Consider the following 26778-nt stretch of genomic DNA (forward strand, 5'->3'; position numbering starts at 1 on the left):
TAATTCCTATGGAAGTATTCTAGGCCTTTTAACTCTAGCTAATGGAAACTGATTGCATCAAGACTCTTACCTGACTTTTTGCTTTTTAACTTAATATTGAAGCAATGCTTAGAGCAGCCAGTACTGTGCAGTTATTGAGTGCTAGATTTTGGGACATGTAACCAGCTGAATATCTGTGAATGTCTAGGGCTCAAGCTTGCAAGATGCTGGTAATATCAGAAAAAACACTTTGGAAGTTGGTGGAAACTAAGGCACTTATGCTCATGCCTCGCTCAGCATCTGGTATGTTCAGGTGCAAAGATACATCCATGGCTTTTTCATCAGGAACAAGGGATTTGAATGGCACGATACAGGATGAGGTGGTGATTGGTATTCTTTCTGTGTAAATGCATTCCAGCTCTGTTTGGCTGAGCTGGTCTTTATATTCTCTCTAAAACTTGAGAAGTGCTGCTGGTGTCCTGGCTGAAATGTTGCACTGCGTGCTGCTGGCTGCTGTAGCTGCTGCACAAGCGACTGCACTTGACTGTGGGGGAAACTGTGATCTAAGTGTGTACAGAGCCTGCAGTTTTGTGCAGTAACTGGAGGCTGGCATAATTAAACATTCATCTTTATATGAATATTTTAAACATTTAATGATAAAATCTGTTATATGTGAAAGAAACTTATGCCCTTTTTAAATACCCAAAAATGACAGTGCAGTGTTTTTGTGTGCCACATTATTGTTTTTCACTGCTAATACTGTGAATGCTGGAGCTGTGTACTGTTTTTCCTCTAGCAATGCAGGCAGGAGTTGGAGAAGCAAAAACATGAATGGAGCTGCTCACAGATGAGCTTGTGAATTGATTTTTCAAGAAAAATCAAAAAGAGATTTGACTATTCTGATCACTTCTTGTTAGTGATTATACTTTCTGCCAGACCAGTAATGTCAGGTTTCAGAGTTTGGGCACTTGGTTGCATTACATTCCTGTATACTTAAATGGATTAAGATAAAAAGTCTGACTTGAAAAGGATATTCCAAAACTGACTGTGCCTGTGGTTTTGAATCCTGATGCTTTGAACAAAGAAGGGATTGATTTAATGGGATTAATGCTTAATCCAAATGAAGCAATGTACACACATGCTTTGAATGCTTTTGAGAATAATTACAAATATCATTTATAAGGTTCCGTAGGAAGATACAGAGAGGTGATCTTTGTGTAAGAAAGAGATGGGGTAAGACAGCTTTAAATAAAGGAGAGCACAGACAAAGTTGTGTTCAAATTAGATCTTCTGGCATACTTCAGATATTTTTAAATTTATGTTTTTGGTTTTTTTTTGTTTTTTTTTTTTTGTACAAGTATGATACGTATTTTCAAACGCTGATTTTGAGGAAGGGTTACACATTTCCCTTCATCATTTTGATATTCCACATGAGAAAATCAATCTTAATATTCTACATTTTTTTAGTATTTGAGGTAAAGTTATTTTCTGTTTCAAATAATGTCTTATCTGGAAAGCGTTTATCATGATTTGATTTCCTGCACACCCTCCCCTCCCCCCCCTCCATATGGCTTGCAGATTTTCTATGTGGCACAATATATTGTTACCTTCTTGGAGAAATTATGACTTTGACCATATTTGCTGTGACTCTGGGCCCCCTCTAATTTCAGGGAATAATTTCTTACTAAACCAAACAAACCAGTTTGCAGTGTCTTTTTTGTTTGAATTTATTGTTTGTTTTTGTTTTTATAAATTATATTTATTTATTTTTAATGTTAACAAATGCAACATTTATATTTGTAGTTATTTCCTTTCATCTTTATCAATAAAAGATTTCTCGATACATAAAATTCATCTGATTTCTTATATTGACCAATGTATACCCTCACAATGTGTTTTCAAAGCATTGGGTCCTGTCTAACTGGGTGAAAGGTATGTGATACGCATCAAATGCCCTTGCAAGGCTTTTGAGGAAAGCAATGACTGCAGTCTTTCAGAGTGTAGCTGTTCTAGGATAAAATGCTGAGCCTCAGTAAGTATTAGTCTGACTCATCAATTTTTACCTATTCTCCCCTGTCTCCCCATGTGCCCTCAGCCTGGGAACCAGAAACTAGGTGAAAACTGAAGTTCTTGCCTAATCATGAGATTTGATTAAGGTAGTGTTTTTAGAAAAAAGGCCAAATACCACAATACTAATGAAAAAATTACAAGAATTGCTAATGATATGACTGACTCATGTTACTAAATGGAGTAGATTTTTAATCGTAGCTCTAGGCTTCAATTCTTTCAGCTCTTTCAGAGTCAGTTCTGCTTTACAGTGAGCTCATTGAAGGTGTTCTCAGAGGAGAGTGCAGTATGACATGGATTAAGAGTTGGAGAGTGAAGCCATTAATCGATTCAATACTACACAGGTTATCTACTATCTAAGAAATGTTTTAAATATTTTAGGCAGCAGAAAAAGCTGAAAGCAGAAATATAATTTTCAGCTTTTTTTTTTTTTTTTTTCCAAAAGAAGGCTGTTGGAGACTCTTAAAGGCAAGGAGGTGGTACTGATAGTTGATGTTTGAAGGAGGTCTTGTTTCTTAGATTACTTTTGAATCCATCTATGCTGTATCTGAGACAGTAAAGAAATATTGCGAAGGAGCATTCTTATCTGCTGGATTTTTTTTTTTTTTTTTTTTTTTTTTTTTTTTTTTTTGTCTATGCTGTTATATGGTTCTTGGCAGTACATTGGCCAAAGACACCTGGTGATGTCACAGGCAGGTTCTGGGTGTTGCTCTGGAACAGGGTCAGGTCGCAGATGGTTCCCAGCAGGCAATCAATCAGCATGTATTCCCCTTCCAGTTTTCTCTCTTCTTCATCGCTGGAGATCAAGAGAGCTTAATATTAAGGATGAAGGCAGTTATAAGCCACTTGATTTCAGGTCAGTGAACAGCCCTAGACATATTCAGTTTACTGATATAGAGAAACCTACAGTGTTGCCTTGCAGTGCCATTACAATTTAAACCAGTCGAGTTTCTAAGATGCTGAGTTTGCTATACTTTGTCACATCTGCTCAAAAAGCAGTTTCTCCCTTAAAATAGAAGTAACAGTGGTTTTTTTTATATATATTGTTATATATATAAAATTTATTTATTTTTATTAAAGTTTTGATATCCAGTTATTTTCCAAAGAGTGTTTTGCTGGCATTGTAAGAGGACAGCAGCATATAAGACTGTGAAGGTGTTACAGTTCCTATCTCTCCTAAACCCTGACATAGACATTATGAAGATTGTGGTAATCAGCGTGTTGAATATGAACATATTTATTACATGAATCTTCCTATTCCATAAGCTCTGTCCACTGTTATGCTTTATTCTGTATTGGTCATTCAAATATACATTTCATTTGGAAACTGTCTGCACTCATGTGAGGCGTCTTGAAAAATATTTATGCCAGTACCTGTAAAATTATCTGCTTGCACAGTATGCCCAGCTGCAACAAAAGTTCCCTGATTTCCTCTCATCTTAATTAGGTGTGTGGTTTTTTTGTTTGTTTTATTGTGGTTTTTTGTTTTGTTTTGTTTGTTTTTCTACAGATTTTAATTTTGACTTATGAAGCTGTTGGTGTACTTACACTGAACAGTGGGAGATTGGTCTGTGAATTCAGTTGATCTCTTTAGGGTTCTACCTGATGTTATCAATAATGAAATGTTGGAGTTGTTGAAATGAAAGCTTTACTGGTAGATGAAAAGAGGAATCCAGGTTTGAGCAGGCCAGGCAATCATTAAATCAAGCAACCTGCAATACTCACACTGACTTTATATTAGACACAGAAATACAGGTATAGTAGAAGGTGGTGGTGGTGCTGGTGGTGCTGGGATTTTTGTTTTCATTTGGCTTTTGCTATAAGTACTAGCAAAATCAGTCAAAGTGCTAGTTATGATTTTAAAGCCCAAATTACCTAGTCCTGGTTCACTGTTGAAATAAATAAAAAGATTAAGAACCACTACAAGAAACTATCTTTTCTATGTGAATAACTGTTCCTCTTTAAATAGCTCTACTAAACTTGCTAAATAATCTTCAAATAAAGGTTTATTCTTTTCCCTTAGGGAAAGGAAGCCTGCTTTTTAAGTAGTAATCATAGAACCACTGAAAATATATATATATATCACAAACGTTTGGCTTTCTAGTTTATGTTGAAATTACTGGACTGTGATATTTAGTAGCAATATTTGTATTTTCTACAGTTAATTTTCTAAAATAAGAAGGGGAATAAATCCACCCATAATTCTGTCTTCAACTATATATATTTCTGCTAGTAACTTAAGTGAAAAAGAAACTATTTCTCATAGTTTGTGAAGAAAAAAAAAAAAGCCCAACCATCAAACACTCTTTATACATGCTCCATTGAAAGCCAGAGAGTTGGTTGTTTTTGGGTTTTTTTTTTGTTTTTTTTTTTTTTCATAAAAAAAGCCACAAACACCACCACCAAAAAAAAAAAAAATACAAACCCCAACCACAAACCCAAAATTTTGATCGACTGTCAGGAGCTATGCCAAATTAGATGAACAGCTCATGCCTCAGGCATATGCAAAGTGGAAAAACAGGGCTATTGTTTATTTGATAGAGTGCATCAATACATCATCTTATAGAAGTACTATAAGTAAATACAGTTGTGTCTTTTGCATCGTTAGATTCACCCTTCCTACTCCTAATGCCCCAGAATGAATGTCAGGCTGGAAAGATTGTTTCCTCTGTTAGTGAAAAAGCCTTTTGCTGATCAAGGAATTGACTCTTGGGTGGTGTTTGGAGGACAGGCTGTCCTTCTGCCCTCAGCTTTGTATCAAGCTTTGCCAATTTTATATCATCCTACCCTATAATAACTGAGATATACAATAAGATGAAACACTTGCATAAAAACCAGCAGTTACTGAAAAGCTGTATTTCTACTTACCGTTCAGCAGGGATAGCCAAGGAATATTAAAAATGAAAACGAACTAACATTAATTTAATATTTTCTGTGCATATGAATGAACTTTTAAAAGCAGATGCCATGGCCAAATAGAACATTTCAAATCAAGTTCTATACAGAGAACCTAAACAGGCATGCTGGTTAGGAAGTGGGGAGCTGCTGAGCCCGCACAAGCGGTGGGCAGCCCGAGCCATTTCTTTGCCTACAGTTTGTTCAGAGGGAAGTGAAAAAAGGAAGAGCTTATCTGATATGTGTGTGTCCTTTTGCGTGAATATTTTAATTATCCTTTTCATTATTTAATCACAAATCCAGAACAAACGGTTAATGCATGCATAATTTGCACCAGAAGCAAGTCATGTCATGCCAGAAAGATATCAGCACTGAAATGTGGGTTTTATCACTTTAAAATAAGAATACAGAGGAGAAAGGTGGTTTAGGGTGTGTGTGCGTTTTTAATTAAACAACATACAGGTATGAATCAGGAAGGCAAACCCCAGTGCATAAATGGAATGAAAGGGCATTCAATCCAAATGCCAGATTCCTCCTTTAATTCCCAGAGAAATTAGGGCCATTCCAGTCTTACTGTGCTTTCTGGTCTGCTCTATGCTAGGCTGTTGGCCAGAGTTCAGCCCTTCCAAGTGATGGTCTCTGTTGGTAATTGTCATAGCTCTGCTGGAGGACAGACAGGTTTCAGATACAAGAGGCAATGCTTTCTTGGGATGCGTGAAAAGAAGCAAGACGAGCTTTTGTTTGGGCTTCTTGTGAGAAAGCATGTAGACCAACATAAGTATGAATGTGTGTGCTACTACCTTTTCCTTTGTTAGACACTGTTGATGTATATACTTTGTAGTCCATGCAAGAACTGATGAACAAGAATGAGAGAAACCCTGGCATCACTGGAGGTAATGGGAAGCTCCCTGCTGTGTAGAGAGCACTATGGAAATAGTAGACATAGACTACTCTCTCTCTAGTATTCTACAGGTCCAATAGTAGTAAGGGAGAAAAAAAGGATTAGTGGAGAAATATTTCTAATATGAATATGTGTAGAAGGTTATTGCCCAAAATACTTAAAACCAATACATTAGTAACATTATTAACCAGCATTGGCTTGTGTTTTGTTTCTACTTCTGTAAATGAGACCTGATTGGCATGATAAAATTTTGGTTCCTGAGTTTGGATGTACTATTGTCCTGTTTATTCAAATCTTATTAATCATTGCCTCTGAATTCTCAAGTAATTTTTTTTTTTGCACATTTCAGAATTAAAAGATTGCAACAGTTCAATAGAGAGGTTGATAATATTTAACAAAAATTTATATACCAGCAGTTTTCAGGAACATGTGAATGTTCAAGAGAGAGTGTCCTTCATTGAACCTATGCATATTCTGTAAAAACTGTATTTTTATAGACATTTTACAATGCAGAAGGCTTTATATATGTCATAAAATAATTATTTATGTATCGCTATAAACCACTCTTACTTTCAAGCTTTACAACACTCTTTTACCTTACTGTACATAAGCCACAAACCGTTTAAGCTTTTTCTAAAAGGCTGCTTTCTATTTATGTTAGATGTGTTCTTGCTGGTTTTGGTTGTGAGTTTTGTGTGTATGGTTGTAACGTATTTTTTGACACAGGAGACTAACAATTAGGAGGAGCGATAAATCTGTTTTAATCTATGTAGAAAATAGATTGAAGTACCTCCTTCTTAACTCTGCAAATGTAGTTGTAAATCCTATTCTGTTTGCTCCCATCTACAAACCTGACATTGAAAAAGCATATCTGGACAGATGCCTTTAGTGAAATGAAGGAGGGTAATTTAAAGACTGATGTAGGATTTCTTATATCAGCTCCGTGAATCGTTTTTTTCCCTATAAGGTTAAAGCAGAGTTTTCATCCTCAGGTTGCTGAAATTGTAGGATATCTGGAATGGAAATTAAACTAATGTGTGGACTGAAGTCTTATTTCATATTGACATTCTACTGAATTTTCATGTGTATATTACAGGACCACCACACATAAAGGTTTAAATTGAGGAAATATTTCCACTGAAGTCAAGGAATACAGATTGCATGCATAGGAAAGTTAAAATTATTTTCACTGAAAACACAAATAAACCTTTGTAGAATTTCAGTTGCTAATTTTACAAACTTTTCAGTTCATAGTTTCTTACTAGAAGCAAAAAAAATGTTTGCAGTCTAAAGATAGTTTGGAAGTAGCAGGTATTTTGTGACAATCCTGTATTGATCATTTTTCATCCAGAACTTAAAAGGCAGATAAATTTTGATGGCTTTCTGATGGTTAACTCTGTTAAGTTTTCAAAACTCTGTAGTCTTTATGAATGATTCTCCAAACATTTTCTTTTCAAATTCTATTACTATGAAGTTAGAAAGACTTACTTTTTCAAGGTATTACATTTTTCTTAATTGAGCAAATTACAAAATTATCTTAATTAATCTGAATTTTCAGTATGTGAAGTGATACCTGTGTTAAATGAAAAATCTTTTTGTTCATGTGGCACATGTACTTCCTTACAGATGCATTATGATCTAAATTTACAAACTATCACCCAAGGCTAAACAATCAAAGTAGTAGGGTTTTGTTTGTTCCCCCACCCCACTACTAATTTAGGAAGAACCTTTTCCTCTTTACTAATGACAATCAGGATGCTCACTGATCTCTCTTAATTCATGTGATTTACATCTGGAGATTCTTGCCTGTAAGTGGGAATGTTGTTATTTGAGGCTATGGTATCCACCAGGAAGTACCACCGATGTGGATTAAGGAAAAGGGTATTTTAAACCAGGTTTGGGCTGTTGGGGGCTGATGTGATGGGAATGATGTGGTGCAGTTGGTGTGGGGAGAGTGGCATGTGTGGTTGGCGTTCTGCAGGCAGGAGTTGTTGGTTTGTCTTCTGGTATTGCTTCTTGAAGGCTTTCATAGTAAACATCTGTAAGACATCTTACAGTTGTTGACTAGCATTTAAATTACATTAGAGCTGTTTTTCAGCGTGTTCTGATACTGTGCGAAGCATAAAATAGAAAAATTGATCTTATTTTATAACATGAATATTCTCCAAAAGAGGTCAGCGTTGTTCAGAGGAGAGTTTGTCTTCTGAATGTAGGCTGCTTTCTGTGGAGAAATTCCAATTACATTTATATACACACAACACAAGAGGAGAAGGTGTATTTAGAGTCATTACAGTGGTTGTTACTTCTCTTCCCTTCAGCTCTCATTAAGGCTTTTGTAGTTGAGGTGCCTGCTCCCTTTCTGGCAGCCTGACAGTCCCTCGGGACAGGGGAGCTTCGCTCCTGCCCTGCCTTGGAAAGCCTCAGCACCCTTGGGGTCACCTCCCTGTGGCCAGTGGCTTTGTTCAGGGGATCTGTAAAGAGTATGATCGGATTGCAATTTTATGAATTTGGGAATTTATTTATGATTGTGTCAGGGATCAATGGAAGCATGCATGTGAAAGCAGTTTATATTTCTAAAGTTACTTAAATAACTCCAGTATTTAAAAATTGCACTTGATTTTGGTATTGCATAATCGGTTTTGTTGCTTTGCTGCCACTTGCAGTGAGAATACTGAATTTAATGCTCTATGAGAAATACCAGTTCATTTATTTATGTCTTCTTCCACCCAGTTTATTTATCAATAAATCATCTTACATATCTTGGAAATAAGTAATTTTAGAGTCATCATCATAGTCATAAATTCCTACCTGGCCTTTTCTCCCAGGTAACGTTTAAGTGTACTCTTGTAGGGGACTTACTGTACACAGTATCTTGCATGGATATGCTTTGCTTTTACTATTTTCTATATGGCAGCTCATTTGTTTGTCTCTGGATATTGTTCTGTCTGGGAGGAGACAATTTAAATAGGCATGTATTCAATCAGCATGTTAAAAGAATATTGATCATTGCTGGTGTCTAGGTATTGTTTCATATGATCAATTTCAGACCAATATATAATCAATTGATATGCTCTCTTTCAGGTTTAACAGATGAAAAAGTGAAGGCCTATCTTTCTCTTCACCCCCAGGTACTGGATGAATTTGTGTCGGAAAGTGTAAGTGCAGAAACTGTGGAAAAATGGCTAAAAAGGAAAAATAACAGACAAGAAGGTAAGTCCTTTTCATTTGTGATTAATATTTAGCTTTGAACAGCTCAGTTCTTATTTTTAGATTTAAAAAGGAAACCTAGTTTTGGTAAAGCTTGACTGTTATAATTTTTATGTCTAATTTCCACTATTTTTTGAAAGGCAAAAGAGGCTGACAATTTTTTTTTAATGTTTTCAGCCTTTTGGCATTTCTGTTTTGGAATATACTGCTCTTCATTTTGGAGGAACAGTTTACCTATTGTGAGTGGCAAATACTATTCTGCCAACCCATAATATCTGTTACATTAGTGTATGTTTTGAGAACATAATTTGTTGTCCTTGGATCTAAAATTTGTAAGTTTGAATTAAAATTATGCAGTGTGTGCAGGATGTAAGCCTCAGTAAAATTCTGGATATACCATCTCAAAGGTTCCTAGTGGCAACATGTATTAAGTCATTTTAGATATGAATATTGACACAGAGGTTATGAAGCAGTGTGTTGAATTCTGGAATTGTTTCTGTTGGGTTGCTTTAGGTATAATCCCTCACTGATTAGACCCAGAAAGCTGTTCCTTATGAGTTGGTCTGGGTTGACAATGATTGTAAATTTTGTAATGAACTTAAATTTTGTGATACTGTGTGCAAACATAAGCTTCATACTATTCCAACAGTGATCTGGAATGTACCAGCTAAAATACAAAAGAGATTACCAAGAAGGTGCAGAAAGAAACACTGATTTTACTCTACAAGTGCTTTTCTCCATTTCTGACTTCTAAGGTGCTTGGGGTTTAATTTCTGGTGGTAATTCCCGTTTTAGAGGGGCTATTGCTACTTCCTAGAAGATAACAGTGTGTTCTGCAGAATTATAGATGAAGAAGATGGTGGGCAAGGGACAGAAAAGGCTATATCGAGCCAGATTTTTGGTGGTGATGTCTATATATCTGAATACTAAGGTGGTAGCACATTTTTGATGGTGTAAAGAGGTTACCTAATAGAAGAGCAAAAATGCATTTAGCAATAGACCACCTGTGTACTACTTTCTTTGTTGTTTACAAACTGCAGCACTGCAGGATGGCTATTGTTATAATCCACAAATGCAATCAGAAAAACAGTGTTATGAATCAGGTGAATAAGTCATGATAATGTTTTTTGCAGACAGAAGAGAAAAAATACTTTGATGTTACCAGAAACAAATAGTGCTTATTGTGAAGAACTACCTTCCTGTGAAAATTATTTTCTCTAAGGTGCTCGAAGTCACTATATGAAATCATTGCTTGTTTGAAATACAGGCTCAATGATCTTGATGCTAAAAATGAATGAATGCTTTGGATAACTTTTCAGCTTCAAGAATCTTATATTACTAAGTGGAATTTATTATAAGTTGCTCAAAGTTTCCTTTTTTTTTTTTGTGGGGTGGGGCGTGTGGGGGGAGTGGGGTGTGAGGGGGGGAGTGACCTGAAAATACATTTTTGTGAAAGTGCTCATAACATTTTTTGGAGCCAGCTACAAAAGCAAAGTACCTGCTGACCACTGTCTTAGTGAAGTTTTAACACAAATAGCTGCAACAGTGTGATTTTCCATTCCTTCCTTAAACTTTAAACCTTCTGTTTTATGGCTAACTCTTCCCAAGTTGTTGATTTTAAAATGTCAAGCAATAGTTATACTATTGCTATCATTCAGCTTTATATCTGTTATTGTCAAGCAAGTCTTCCTGACTTCCCTGCTACTTCCCTTTTGCTGACAGTGTTCTTTAAGGTGGCCGTATTTATTAAAAGCACTAAAGGCAGTTATACAGATGTGGCTTTCTTAGTGTTGTATTTTTAGAGGAAAATAAGCAGGACCAGATTTAAAACTACACTTGACAAGTAAAAAAAGAGTAATTTGAATGCATTTTGTTTGTAGAATGGAACAGATACCAATTAGACTTATCTATGATTTTCTTCTAGAAAGATAAAGGCTATAGCCATATAAAATGTCTCTGATAACAAAACATCTTAATTTGCCAGAATGCAACATCTTTAGGAAAGAAACTTGCTAAGTGATTTACTCAGTTTGTGTTATATATGTACAAATCCTACCACGTGAGTAATGGTGGCAGTGAGAAATGAGGAGGAGAAGATGGAACTGATTCTTTTGGTGTCAGCATGGATCTGTGGTAACTTAAAGTGTATATGTAGCCTAAGTCACTTTACTTCAACAGGGTTATAATTTTCCCTCTATCTCTCTTGCTTTAGTGTAGTCTGCTTTACAAATGTTCACATCATGTAATGTGATACAGGCAGGGAAATAAGCTTTGTTTTTATTAGAAAGTTGCCAGGCAGGCAAAATACTGCTTTGAGATCTCTGGCTTAGTGTCTGTACTCTTATACGTTAGTGACGCAGAACAGTCATTAACCTATATACAGAAATTGTGTCCTGCCTGATTTACAGGCTTCCAGCTGTGTGTACTCTTCAGCCAGAAGTCAGTGGGCCTGCAGCCAGGGTAGTTTATCTGAATTTCATTATCCTGAACATAAAGTAAAACGTGTGATTTAGACTTAAATGAACCAAAATTTATCTGTGACTGAGATTCACTGAATTAGTTAATTTAAATGGATTTTGGTTTTTTTTAACCCCCAAAGTATTAAAAAGGGAGGCAATCAGTAAATAATGTAGTATTTAAGGTATAACTATATCCCAAAATGTCATGAGTTGTGTCATCAGTGTGTACCAGATAAATCTTGAATCTATGTTAGATTGAAAGTTGCTCATGACAGGTTAATGGTGATCTACCTGGGATCATAAGATTTGTTGTGGGTTTTTTTTTTCTTTTTTTTTTTTTGTAGTATATTGGAGAAAAGCTGCAAAGGTAGCACTGGGGAGGAATGCTGCTCATACTGATATTTGGGTATTCACTGCAACTTTTTGAACCCTGACTATTATCTACCAATAAAATACATGCTCAAAACACACTCAGGCCTTGTATTGTTGCACACACCATTTCCTATTTGTTATAAACTGAAATTGAGTTTTAAATTTTTCGTATCCAGATCATGGCTGAGTTAGGTAACACTTGAGTACAAACTGGACTGCTGCTCCTGGAAAGTGTTTTTGATTGTTTTTTGAAAGCAAAATTTAACCAAGTAAGAAGGTGTCTTGGTTAAAGAAACTGATTAGATATTTCTGGGTTAATTTTAACTCTTCTTCAAAGTTTCTTACATATTAGCTATGGAAGAAACTTATTTACAGATTAAGCCTACTAGTAGTCTGAGGTCTGGTCCGTTGCTCATGCTCTATGGCCTCATGAGATGTTTTATGAAGTTTGTAGATCAGAAAAACACCCTCATAAACACAGTAAAAAGTGCCTTTACTTGTATATCTAATCTTACTTGAGGTACTGGTGTAAGTTATACTGGTAAGATACATGATCTTGCATTTAAAGATTTATTAAAGGTACATCTTGATAGAAGGAGAATTTTTCAATGGACTGCAAGAGTTATTCTGCCAGGAGGAGATCTTTTATTTTCCAGATGCTTAGATATAATACTCACAGAACTCACAAGATTTCTTCCATTTGTCCTCTTCCATACCATTAAAGCAAAAGTAACGGGTGATTGTAGCAAAAGGCCTAAGATTATGGAAGTTTTAGGCTCTGCTGGATAGATTCTCATGTCCCAAGAAATTTTTCAGTAAAATATTTATGAACTTCATATAATACCTTAATTATATTATTTGAATCTTCATCTCCACAACAATAAGAAGAGGCTAATCACTTTGATTATAAGCCATATGTGTATCTTTTACACTGCTCATACTGAATTTCACAGATGTCTTTCCTAATTTTTTAAAGATGTCTTTGTATAGGAAGAAAAGAGAAAGTATACTCACACCAAATTTCTACATGGAAGGCTGCCTATATCACCTCTTGCTCTGTGGGAGCAAAGTTATCACTTCCCTAAGGGGATGGTTCTCATGTTCATCGAAGTGCATGTTCATGTGCTTAATTACCGCTGAACCTGAACACATCAACAACAGCTTTACACATTATTTTCTTCCAGCAATACTTGCCAAAACCATGTAAAGTTATGCATAGTGGGAACTTAAGGTGCTTTTCTACCATCCAAATAGTGTTTTAGGTAATTTTGAAATACAATTAAAAAAAAAAAAAAACCTACATTGAGTTCACAATATAACACTGATTACACACAGTCAGAAGTTGCTGTCTGTTGCGTGCCATGGATTTACTGCATTTACAGGAACCCAAAATTTCATAATTGACCTATTTTTTTTAAAAAAAAAGTGAATAAATTGGGAAATTAATTGCTTAATATAATGTTAGTGTGATATTGCTGTAATATTTATTCAGGATGTATAGTCCTCAAGAAGAGATCACATAATTTTATCTGTGCTTTGAAAACCAATAGGATTGATTGTTTTGGGGTAAGTCCAAGGTATTGTCATCCTAATACTAGTATTTCCATTTGCAGACTTCATAATGTACTATGCTGTCACCTGCTGTACATTCCAGCAAGAGGAGAATGTATTATGTGATGTGAGCAAAATATTTAGCATTTTCTGATATTTCCGTACATGAGTTGTTTCAACAGAAACATGAAATGACCTTTTAAGTAATTTTACATGTATTATTTTATGGACTGTTGATTTTTCCTGTTGTGCTTTTCTGTATCCATTAATTTCCTGTTGGTGTTATATAAGTTCTATCCGATATGCTGTTGCTAATATGATACAAATGATTAAATGAGTGTATTTGGTTGTTTCAGTTAAATGACATTTGGGAACATTCAAAGTACTTTTTCTTCTTTTTTATTTATCATTACACAATAAATCAGAGTGTATTCATTGCTACTTTTATGTAATTTCTGTAAGCAGTCTGGCTGACTGCAGTATAAAATGTGATTCTTCATTAGTCATTTAAGTGCATGATTTTCTCATGGCGTATCTCATTCTTGTGAAGCAAGTATGACAACAGTGTGTGGGTTCAGAATTCAGATTAAGACCCGATTCTGTCATGTTTTTAGCTCAGCCATTTTGCTTTTCACCCTTTTCCCCTTCCTTTCTACTATGTGCCTGAGAAGTGGATGAAGATGGCAATCACATCTGGTGCACTGGATTGCTGTAGGTTTGGCAGAGGACTGGAAGTAGTCATCTCTGGATACGTTCGTTCTAATAATTTGGAAAATCACTGTAGCTTCTCTTTGGTAGAAAATTGAGTAGGCTTCATGAGGAAAGACATCTGTGTAAAATTCCTCACTCACATGTTCCTTTAGGTCTTCCCAATATACTTGTGTATATATCTGTATATGCTTTAGCAATACTTATGATAGCTTTCAGTGAGCTAATTGAGCATAGAAAGGATTAGAGCTCTGTGCATGCTAGTTAAACACGTTTCTTTTTCTTACTTTATAATCTGTGCTGAGCTGAACGTTTCAGTGACTGAGGTGGTTCTGGTGCCTGAGCTAGTTTGTGTTTAAGCCTGATACCTTCTGTAGTCTTTAGACAAATAAGTCTCTTTGTCTCTCTTTTTTTTTTTTTTTTTTTTTTTTTTCCCCTGTACTGGAGAAGGGATTGGAGGAATAGGGTCTGTAGCAAAAGACTTCGTCATAACCAGATTTTGAGTCTATATACAGAGAGAGAATTTGTTTACTAGTCCTTTAAGGCTAATACTAAAAGAAAAAATGTGCTAAGCTGCATCATTAAAATGTAAAAAAAAGTTCTGTGATCCGAAATAGACTGAAAACCGTTTATTTTATGGTGCTGCAGTTTCAGATATTAAGATATCAGCATAATGTGTTTTAAAGCCTGCTACAGTCCTGTGAGAGAGAAAGTAGTGAGTTTTGGAGAGATGTTGATGTGTGGGTCTATTTAGGGAGCAAGCCTGTACTTAGGTATTTAACATTAAGCAATACTGAAGTATGCATTTCTACAATAAATCATAGTTATTCCTTCATTTACTCTTTTAAGTAGGTAATTAATTCCTGTTTTCAAATGTTGCTCTGTAGAGGAATGTTATTTGCACTTTAGCTAAGATTGTTAAATATGTGAAGAGATAGCTAGCATGCATTTCCATAAGCAGTGATAGAATATATGAAAAGATAAATGTAAGCAGAGTATATGTATGCTAAATATATGTCAATTTGCTGCCAGAATTAAAAAGAAAAAAAATGGAGCCTATGCTTGATTCGTTAGTTTTTAAGGACTGTGCATTTCCACACTAACTGTAGCATAGGGTAGTAGTTGTAGCGCTGTAGATGAAGGATAAGCAGCAGCTGGAGACTATCACTGTTGTGATGCTCTGCAGCTTGCTGCAATTCTGACATCTCCCCAACCTAAGCAAGAGGGACTGATATGGCAGCATGTTAATGACCTCCTTGATTTATAATTAGGCTGTCTCAATATTTCATTGATGCTGCAGACATGCTGTTTCATTCTGATGCAGACCTGCTGTGCTTATGTTTGTGATATCCAAGCAGGCAACAAATACTTGCCAAAAAGCAAGAGCGAATGTGTGAATGATTTGGGTAATGCATGACTTGTACCACTGACACCACAGTAGTAGCTCTTAATGCTTCTTATTATGAAAACCCACTACTTGTATATTTTTATGCCTTTCTTGGAGGTTTTTTCTTGAAATAGGACAGAAAAGATGAATCCTCCAGTCCCATTCCTCCCAGTATAAGAGGCTTAATTGCTTGCCCTGTTCGTACTCTTCCCTCAGGGTCTGCTGATGGCCAATGGGAGACAAGATGTTGGACTGAGTGGTCTTGCTGGTCTCAACCAGCGTAACTGTTATGATACTGACAGGTGCTACTTTTCTGGGATATTATTCAGACTGATAAAAGTTTTCTTTATTGTGAATGTTTTTCTCTGAAAAGTAGTAATAGTATCTGGGGGGTTGACTGCATAGATTCTGTTCCTCTGTGTATTTGGTATAATCCTTACTTCTGCAGAGATAAAACTTCTCCATAGACTTTTGTATGAAATAGTTTACAGGTCGCCGTTTTTCATGTGTCTACAAAGTTTATGTTAGTGTATCAGTATTTTAGAGGCAGACAGATGAAGTTATGGCACTTTCCAGAGCTGTGATAGAGCTTTACATGAAAATGCTGTTTCAGTCCAGATGATGAAAAAGGCATACATCTATCACAGGTGCTGTATAACTTTAGAGCTGATTTCTGGGGAGACTGCTGTACTGTACCATTGCTTTTAAAAATTGTTTTATCATCATGACATTTTCTGAAAGTCAGTGTAATTGTGCAAGGTGAAATTGTTTCTTTCCTGTGTGTCCAGTTCAATGGGTTTTTTATTGTTTTCCCTGAGTTAATTGGAAGAGAGTGATTTTAGAATTGGGTTCATTTTTTCTGTGAAAATATTGAGGAAGAGTTAGTGAAAAAGTTTCTTTCTGTTGTGTTGTCAGGCTGTTCCTTTGGGCAGAGAAAAAGTGTAAGGGGAAAGGACATATAGGTCAGATAGGTCAGGAGTTGTTTTTATGTACTGATAGTACAGAAATATTGAGCAGTGGCCTCTTGGTAAGTAAAGTAATACTGAGGTCTTGAGTGGTCACGATGTTTTTTGTTCAGTGTGTGTGTCTTGGTGTTGAAGCAGCTACTGATTTTATTTTTGGTTATTTCAATGGCTATCACTAGCAAACTCCAAACAGCTGCAAAAATAAGCCTGTTACATTAGTTGAGTATGTTTCTAGATTGTTTTCTTCTAATTTGCTGAAATATGTGAGAGTTGGTTGTCTGAAGATTTTTTTCTGAGTGGGTCAGGTGAAGGACTTGATTTTTCTGTTTTTCTGGAGCTCTTATGCATATTTAGAATTGTTTGAATGGTCAGAGATTTGCAGAGGGTAATCCTTTAATGATGAGATGTTTGGCCTTAGGAAGTACACGTCAATTGCTTGATTTGAGTTCCCTCTTGTACTAATTACGTTAATCACATTATATCTAGAGAAATTATTCTCAACATGTACCTAAACTGATGTTTATTCTGCCTTTGGGCATGAATTATTTTTTTTTTTTTCCTGTCTACTCAAAAATACTGCTTCTCCTTATTTATAAGACTTGCTTCATCGCAGCATTTTCTGCCTGTATATGCTAGCCATATGAGAAAGTAAACATTGTGATTTTTGTAATTTCTCACTCTTTCAAGTAAATTAGGGCCTGGAGCTTCTTTTAGTGTCTTACTGAGAAACAGGTTTCCAAGTTTTCTTATTGTTTCTCATCAGTTTACATTTTGCACCTTTCCAGATTATCAATGTCTTCTGTAAAGTGTGAGCACTGTAAGGGAGATAGTATTACAATAATGGTTTCATTAGTATTGTATGCAGTACAAACCCATTTCCCTCCTATGCAAGACAGTACTCCTTAATGTTGTTTGGCTCTGTTGCTCTTTGTTTGCAGATTGATTCCCTCTTGTATGTGGGGTCTTTAGTTTTAGAGTAAAAATCAAGCAAGTAAAAGAAAAAAAAAATCTTGCTTTTTGATGAAGAAGCTCCATTCTGATCACATGTGGGGAGACTGCATACCCATGTAGCCAACACCTTTTGATAATGATTGTTTATGGTGATGTTTTATCTGCATGGAACTGGAGTAGAAACATCCCCATAGTCTATCATCTGAGAAAGAGATAAATAAGAACAAAGGAATAGTCATTAACCTTCATGAGACAGTAGCTTCTTAATCTAAGTATAAAAATATTAATTTAGAAAGTGTTGGCTAGAGAAGGCTGGTAATCAAACATTGGCCAATAAGGATAAAAAGACAAATGCAGAGTAACTATATATGTTAGTGTTGCTTGTTGTGTCCATTAAATGAGACTTGCATCTTGGTGAAAAGACAGTATGTGATCATGCAGTTTAATAGTCTGTTACACTACATGTGCACAAAGAAAGGATGAGTAACATTTATTCATGGATATTCTGTATGCCAGTAGTGAAAACAGTTCAGCAAAGTTCTTGATACCTTGTCCATATATAATACAGGTGTTGAAATTCTGCCATCTTTTTTATCTCCCAGGAAGTCCTGGGGATGAGTGAAAATTCATCTTTTACTGTGGAGATGTCTAGTTGGATATAAATTATAATGCCATAATCTGTAATTGGGTGATTTTATGTTACTGTGGGTGGAAGTGAATAATGGTATTTGTCTTGACCTCACATTGGCTATTAGTGAAGATTTTCAGCAAAAGTTTACATCTGAAACTGCTCTGTAAAGACAGAGAAGTAGAGCATAGACATCAGTATATGCATTAGTATGGCCTTAATGAAGACTATGAATTTTCAGTGTGTCATCCGATAATGATTTAGCTATTGATGATGCTAATTCAGTTGCTTTATCCTTCAGAGTATCTACGATTAGATAGGATTTTAGACTAGTTGTCCTGTGCTTGTCTATCAGATTTAGTGCAGTTGATTCAAAAACTGTACTTTTCATGGTGAGTCATAGATATTTTATTTTTGTCCTTGTGGTCATAGGTAGGTCGAGTGCTTTGAAGAGGTAGCTTTGTTCAAAAGTGACTTCTTCATACTATGCATAGTGAAACACATCATGGCAATCAACTTTCAACTAGACTACAATAAGCTACTTTTTGTTTGTTTGTTTCCCCATGTTTTATGAATGCATATTAAATTACATTCCCACTTCATTCAGAAAGAGGTAGGCCTAAGCATGACTTCATTCCCACTGGTTTACTGCTCTACACTCCCTAACTTATTGCTTCAGGTTTAAGTAAGTTATAGGAGGGAGAGATGTACTGCACATAAATGAACGCTACTACCTCTGTTTAGCTGCCATAGACTTTTGTTGAAGGAAGACTTACATCACAAATATTACTCCAATACTTTGAAGATATTATTAAGCATGTAGATGGAAGTTATGTGGTTCAAAATGTGTACTCAAATTTCAGATAATAAAAAACCAGACAGTCAAAACTACAAAGCTTTGAGATGAACTTTCTTCAATGATATTCAAAGACATAGATATTAGAGAAAAAGTCTCCTATGGATTACCAAGTTGCTAAAAAGTGGAAAGTAAACTACAGGAATGCCTAGACAATTTTCACTACAGAGGTCATCAGTAGTCTGAGAGGGATTTTTGTTTTCATAAGCTCTCTGGAAAAATGGATGCATACTAGGATGATAAAGTTTCAGACATATTGAAAATTAAAACCAGATGTATAGAGACTCAAAAGAATCTAATAAAGTGGAGTAATTGAAGAATAAGGTATCAGATAAAAAACAGTTTTGACTGATCTTTGTCTCTAAGCTGCATGACATAAGTCACATCTAGAAAGTTAAACTACTACTCCCTTTCTCCAAAATAGGACATTGAATCCAAACTACCTCCTGGAATGGTCCTGGTCAGGTGATAGTCCTCTCATCTAAGCCCAAATGTTGTTTTGGGAAAGTGCAAACTGGCAAAGTCCAAGCCATTCTGTGGGTGCAAACAGTTAATCACGTACTAGTGATGTTCAAGCCCAGTCTCCAACCCTATTTCCTCTGTTACTTTAGGCCTAGCCTGAATTAGCTAATGCAGCTCAAGTGGAGATGCTGGGAATATAGCGGAATAATCTGCCATTCAGATTTAGCAACAGATAGATAGTTCAGGCAAATAAAACCAAACAGGAAACATCACTGAGTCATTGTGGAAATTTGCAATTAATTTGAAATTCAGATGCTCTGTAGGTGTAATGACACCTTCTTGGGATACTTAGAACAACAAAGATGAACAGATGTGTAGAAGTCTATAATCTGTATTTCTGAAAGTCCAAAAAACAAGCAAGAAAGGAAGGTTTTTTTTAACATAGATCTTTTTGTTGTTCCAATGTGCAATAAGCTAACAGTTCTGTTGGAACAGCCAAGAGGGTCAAATGGACTGTTTGTCTGGCAACACGTAAGGATTGGAGGAATTACATAACCTGACTTAGTCAGTGGAGAATGTACTTGGATAACAGCACATTGAGTTTAATTATGCTTAATTATTTAATCATTTAGACAATTTGAGTGAAATGAGTGACTATTGATTATGGAATAGGAGGAGATGGTAGACTGTAATCTACTCTTGGTCTGAGAGGGATGGATATTTATTTCGTGTGGAACACTTAAAGCTCAAGTGTAAGGAGATTTTGGGCGAAATTACACTGGGTTATAAAACCGGTGTCAACTGCTGTTTGGTCAATAACAGATATAAATTTTATTTGAAGGACTTGTCTTTTTTAAGCATCAGGATTGAAAAGCTAAAAAATAATTTGCTGTTTAAATAATAATCTTTTCTTGACAGTAATGTTGAGTTTCTGTTCTTTATAAATTTCATCAAGACATCTACATCTATTGAACTAAATATATGACATTTGAGGATGCTCGTTTAGTATCCATAGATCTCGTGCTCTTTTGTTAGGGGGCTTGTGCTTGTGGTGGAAGGAGGCTAGCAAGGTCTAAATTTATTGCACTGGCTAGTGCATCCAGTTCAATTCAGCCACAGAGACACCCCCACTTTTACCTTTCTATAAACACTGTTATGACTTCTATGATGCTTCTACCAAACAGAGGGGGATTCTTCATTCTGCAAAAGACCTGGATTGTAGCAGAAGTTTTATAATTATGACCGTCGTGATGAAGACAGTTGACATTTACCTTTTTCATGACAGAACTTAAGGGTACCCTACAAAATGAATTGGCTACAGATTTGGAACAACAGGACGTCCCTTTTCACACAACCCATGCCTAAATTGTGAACTGATTAGCATAAGATATTTTAGATGTTAAAAATGTAAATGGGTTCAAAAAGTGATTAGACACATTCCAAGGAAGAAATACTTCATCAAGAGCTGTTACATACTATGATCCTGATGCAGCCTCCAGCTGAGAAAATTCATAAGCATCTGATTGCTCTGAGGACATACTGGAGTAAATATACTCTGTGCATCTATAGTCTGTGCTCTCTCTCCTTTTCTCATATAGCATAATTTCTTCATACTTTTTCTATTATGTACTGTTAGTAGCCATTGTTATAGACAGTGAACTGAAGTAGATAGACTCTTACTTTATCAGAGTTGGGCCATCTTCTCTATCATTACACTTCTGCTTCCTCTCTGGAATTTATATACCATCCATCATTTGGATTGTGAATCAAGTTGTCTTAAGAACACATTTGAATATGCTGAAAAAGGAATTGTGTTTTTATATTGTAACATATTGTTTATGAATCTTTTTAGATAAGCTGCGAGAGGTCTTTTTAGTTGTAACATTAAGGCATCTTTCAGACCCTTTGGAGACAGCACCTTATCCAGACTCATGTTGCTTAGCTGCAGTACTGAGCTAAATTATTTTATTCTTTCTACAACCTGCATTATGCAGAGATACGCATAAATTATGATTGTGAATCTTCTTTGGCTTGCAGAAAAAGAGAAGGTTTATCTTTATCCAGTTGCAATTTCCAAGTATCACTGAGCAATACTGTAACTTTCTTACATATTTTATTTTAAATGCAAAGCTAGAATGTTCTGTGTGTTTGGTTCTTCAGCTAACAGAAGGAAGCTCTTTTGCAGGGTCCTTGGTCCTCACCTCAAAGTGTTACAGTTTCATTTAATTTGTCATTAAATAAGTATGGGCAGTGAAATGGAAAGAGATGATTCTGTTCATGAGGTTCAAAGGTTAGGAAATTAATAAGATACAATTCAATAATAGGTGTGGGAGGAGGAATGTGTGTGTTTTTGAAGGATTTATAGTAATTGGGTGTAACAATGGCATTAGGTTTTGGTGAGTGGGGTGGGGAAGTGACAACAGTCTTGTTACTATTATACTAACTCAGTTCAAGTGGGTTCATTGTGAACACTCAGAAATATTTTCATGCAGTGCACCAAGTATTTGTATAACCATAAAGAGATATTTATTTCTGGGCACTTGCTGGACAGTGAATTTAGATTTACTGTAGAACACTTGTGGAGGCTTATCAAAACAACTTTTTAAAGCTAGTAACTACACAGTGACTCATCTTTTTGAATCAGAGTTGTCTTGACTGACACAGTGAATGCCTCTTTAGGATGGGAGAGTGTTACTTAATTTGAAGTTTTAAATTACCAGAATGTGCATTTTTGCATTGTATAACCTAGGAAGCCATGTCATTGTGACACCTGTTGTCTTACTATCATTTGTATATGTCATGGCATATCATATAAATATGATTTAGGAATACTCTGAATTTTCTCTATTGCCTGTTACTTTCCTTAAGCAAAATTTTAATTCTACAGATGATAGTGTTTTTTACAGGCATGCACTATTACCAGATTGCCTTTTCCAACTGTTCTTTGGCCAAAAACGTTTTTTATAGAACAATAACTGTTAGCCTCCCTCTGCTAACATCCCTCTCCCTCTGCTTGTGTTCCTCAAAATGCTTTGCTTATGAGTAGTCAACAGTGACAGTAAGTCTCTGATGTACCTATTGTAGCAGCCATGTGTATACACAAAGTACAGTGAAAATGACAGCATATAATACAAGGAAAAGGTATTTTTTCTCAAGTCTTTTCTCAAGTTCTGGGTTTTTTTCCATCAAAAACTCTTGGTTGCACTGATTAATAACAATTATCAAATTATGAATCAACATGGTTTGAGGTCTGCAAACAATTTCGACTCTTCAAAATGTTTGGCATTTCCATTCACAGTAGGTGGCACATAGCAGTATTGAAGAGTCACATAAACACAGGAAATCTCAGAAATACTTTTGTTTGACATGGCCCAGTCCAGTGTCTTTCACTGACCGTTTTCAGAGCTGAGTACTGATGAATGGATCACTGGCCCATGATGGCAGTGTTGTATTTCACAAATAAATCTTTATGATTTAAGAATTGATAAACTTGAATTTTGAAATACACACTATAACTGTTTCCCAACAGAGAGATTTATTTAAGCATTGCCAGTGTTTGCCCTTTGATATTGGGACATAAATGAGATTCTTTTAAACATGTTTGAAAGAAACTCACCAAACCTATGCTTTTTTTTTTTTTTTTTTTTTTTTTTCTGGATGTTGTATGTTATTTGAATGTTTTCTTTGCAGTGTGACAATGGCTATGATGTTCCTATTCACATATGTGGATGAGTTGTCAACATTCTGAACTTGCCATTAGTTAGTTTATGTATCTGTCCATCAGCTAATTATCTGGAGGTGCCTGTGGAACACTTCTAGGAATATAGAAGTGCAGATAGAATATAGAAATGCTTCTGGGGTCAGCTGAAACAAATTAATTAGGCAGGTTTCTGATTTTTAGCAGAGTCAATTTTTTTTTTTTTTTTAATAGGAACAATGAAAGAAGCAAAGCCATATACACACAATCCTCAGGAATAAATGTCATGTTAGAAGTTAAGCTTTTTTCTTTTCTTTTTTTTTTTCTGCTTGTAAATCTGCAGTTAAAGGGAGAGAAGATATTTGATTTAGCTTTTGTTCATTCATAATATATATGAATAAAATTTTGGCTAAGTGTATCATAGAACTTGAGTTATTATACTTGTTTTTCTGTACTTTTGTGATGCATTTTAAAATATACAGTAACAGCTTATTTCAAATAATACAATATCTGCTCTGGAACTTTTATCAACTCCAGAATTTCTTAGTTGAGTTTTTGAAGAGCTCTGTCTTCTATACATGTTAAGAAATGATTGGGTTTTTCTAAGCGATTGCCTCTACATAGACCTTCCCTTTGGGCATTGAAATCACCTGCTTAGGTGAGCATCAGCTTGTTTGTATTTGTACCTTATTTGCCTTTTGATAAATAAACAGCATAAAGCCCATTAAGTTCCTTTATTTCCTCTACCTCACTAGGCTTGTAATTTTTTTAAAAAATGTATACTAATATATTTATGTATTTCTAAGATTTTTGGGAGATATACAGTTTTAAGTTGGTTTTCATTTCAAGTTCTTACATTTCTTTTTATATGTCACAGTGATGGAGTGATTCCCCATGGTTTTAAGGTTCTTCATCTCTTGATATGTCCAAATCCCTTGTTATCTTTCTTGCATTGCTCTTTCTGAAGATGGATTATCTTAAAGAGTAAAGAAAGAGAAGGCTTTTTTGTCTGAAGGCTTTTTTTGTACAGCAGTTGAGATTTGCATCAGAGCCCCGCAGTCAGAGGCTTTCCAACCAATAGCAAGCTTCATTTAATAAAGCTTTGGTGATTTCTGACTACTTTTACCTCTTAGAAAAAAAAAAAAATCATGAAGAGAATCAAGTAAAAGAAGGGTAGGCATTTCTTCATTCTTCTGAGGGCCTCTTTTGTGATTTTTGCATCAGATATCACCTTGGTTTTTGAAAATGTTTTTAGAACATGTCCAGAATCCAAACCTGGGGGGGAGGAATCAGTGAAAACTGATTCCTCGAGAAAAGAGATTTGAAATCTAGAAAGCGGTATTGAATTTCTGTTCTGACCTTCCAGTAATTCTGTTATCATCTCAACCTGACCTCTGCTTTGAAAATACCTCTCATTAGTTATCAGAGAGATCATTCTACTTTTAGTATTATTATTTTTAATTTGACATCTTTAAATTTGACATCTTTAACCATCACAAATTTTCATTTTAGTGGTTGCACAAAATATATGTTGAGTTCCAAATAATGGCATTCATATAGACAGGAAAAAAAACCACACAGCTCTGTTTCATTTAATGAATTCTACTAGAAAAGTCTAGGTTTATGCAAAAGCAGAATGTATTTTTTTCAGAGAAAAGGTATCTGGAATTCCTAAGGCCAATTGAAATGTGGCAGGAGAATACATGCTGAACAACAATATTTTTCTATGAGTTGAAGATACAGTGGTCTTGTTTTGCTCCTAAAGCATATCTGAAGATGAAGTCTCCGTGCTTTGGCCAAAAAGATATTGTGTGAAGAATAGTTGTATTAAAGAAATTCTCAGTACCTAAGCATTTACTCTTGCCTTTCATACTGAACTCGTATCTGAAGAATCTTCCTAGCTTGTTTATAAATCCTTACCTTATTGAGTTCTTGTACAAATTCAGAATCTTATAAATTTTACTACTAGGTTTAGCATTTACTAGAAACATTACTTCTCTGAAGATTAGTGTTTCAATGTCATTGTGGCATAATACACGACACACTGAGTTGCTCTGTCAGTAGAGAAGCTTAGAAAACAAGTTACCTGCTTATCCCACTCATGCTTTTTGTAAACGTCCTTGGCTACATTCCTAGTAAAGACAGGAATATGAAGCGGTTTTATCAAGTGATTTCTTTAAGGATTCCCTTACGCACTGAAACTGGAGCCCTTTGGGGTAGCATAAGACAGATAAGAAATAGATAAAAACAGGGGGAATAGATGCACCTGATCTAGAAAAAGGAGCAGTGACTTGTATAATGTATTGCTGATGATGGACTGAAAGACTCATCCCTTCCAACTAATTAACACTTCATACATTCCAACAAATTTGGATTATTTATTGTAGTTTTTAATTTTCCTGATGATTTTAATTTCTAGCTTTTAGTAGATTGATTGGGTAGGATGCTACAGAGCCTAGATTTCTTTGGACTTAAAGAAAACATAATTTCCAGAATACAGGAAGTTTCAATTCAAGTAATAAGTACTATTTATCTTGGCTGTTAACGTCGACAACCTAGAGTTTCTAGAAGAATGCCTGCAGTTATATACTTGTTTTAACATTATGGTAAATCCTTTTGTATGTCAAATTAAAGGACACGATCTCCAAATGATATGTGAAATGAGAAAGAAGTCTAGTGACTGATATTTTAAAACAGAACTGAAGCATTTAATCAGGATTTTTTGCTTGTTTTGATAATTACAAAATGATGTTTAGTAGAACAGCACAGGATTCTGTCATTAAAAGAATTCTTTTTGAGTATTTGTTGTGCTGTGTTTTCTTTGGATCAAATTATGTACAATATGGTTATGACTAGCATTGACCAGGTGATAGATTAAATTGAAAGATTATTCTTCTTAATCTTTAGAGTCTAAACAACCTCCCAATATGCTGCCAATGTGAATGTGTCTTTGGCGACAGAATCCAAGCTGCACCACATGGCTGACTGCCAAGCCTTTCCACTGGAAAGTCAGTTGTTATTTTCTACTTTCTACTGCACAGTAAGGTGCATCCACCCCTTTATAGCATTCAGCCATAGCTTTATATTTTACTGTAATCTTTTGTATTAGATATTCACAGGAATAAATTTTCTCTAGTCATGTAGGTCATATTTCTCGTAAGCCAAAGCTGAAACATAATAGACTCATTTCATTCCTAAAGTGTCTTTTTAAAAATTGTACTCTCTAGCTAGGATTGTTCTTGGAGATGGACACGTTTTTACCCTGTCACTGACACTGTAGGCATACCTCATCCAATTTCATTGCTATACTATGTCAGGCAAGCAAACAAAAAGTAAATTAGGGAGTAGTTTTGCATTCCTTCACTATGCCTGGAATTATAATGGAAAAATAAAGCAGCAAAGGTAACAACACAGTGTAAATCACTACCTGGAATCACAGACATCTTTTAGAACAAAGTTAGGGAATCTGCTGTTGTGCTGTCAAAGCAAGTTTCCTTTTATGCTTGTTTTCTTCTTGAAGTTTGACTAAATAATTCAAAGCCAAGAAACTACCAATAATGTTAAATCTTAATCCCCCTCCCTCCTTTGACTCTTCGTCAAATCTCCTCACCTAAAGATTCCATCCTAAGTCATTTAAATGTAGGGTTGACCAACAGAAGCAGCTCAGTGGTATGACTTAGCTGTGTTTGTCTT

At 35.4% G+C, this 26778-nt stretch overlaps 1 protein-coding gene across 3 annotated transcripts in view; it reads left to right on the forward strand.

Annotated features, from left to right (window-relative positions):
* Positions 1-26778, forward strand: part of PDE10A (phosphodiesterase 10A) — a 190743-nt gene that overhangs the window by 72434 nt on the left and 91531 nt on the right. For all 3 annotated transcript variants that reach the window (XM_033011622.2, XM_033011623.2, XM_033011621.2), the window contains one exon: positions 8924-9052. In XM_033011622.2, the coding sequence (XP_032867513.1) occupies positions 8924-9052 (129 nt within the window). The remainder of the gene's footprint in view (positions 1-8923; positions 9053-26778) is intronic.

Source organism: Tyto alba, unplaced genomic scaffold (assembly GCF_018691265.1).
Source record: "Tyto alba isolate M040663 unplaced genomic scaffold, T.alba_DEE_v4.0 Super-Scaffold_22, whole genome shotgun sequence".
NCBI lineage: Eukaryota > Metazoa > Chordata > Aves > Strigiformes > Tytonidae > Tyto > Tyto alba.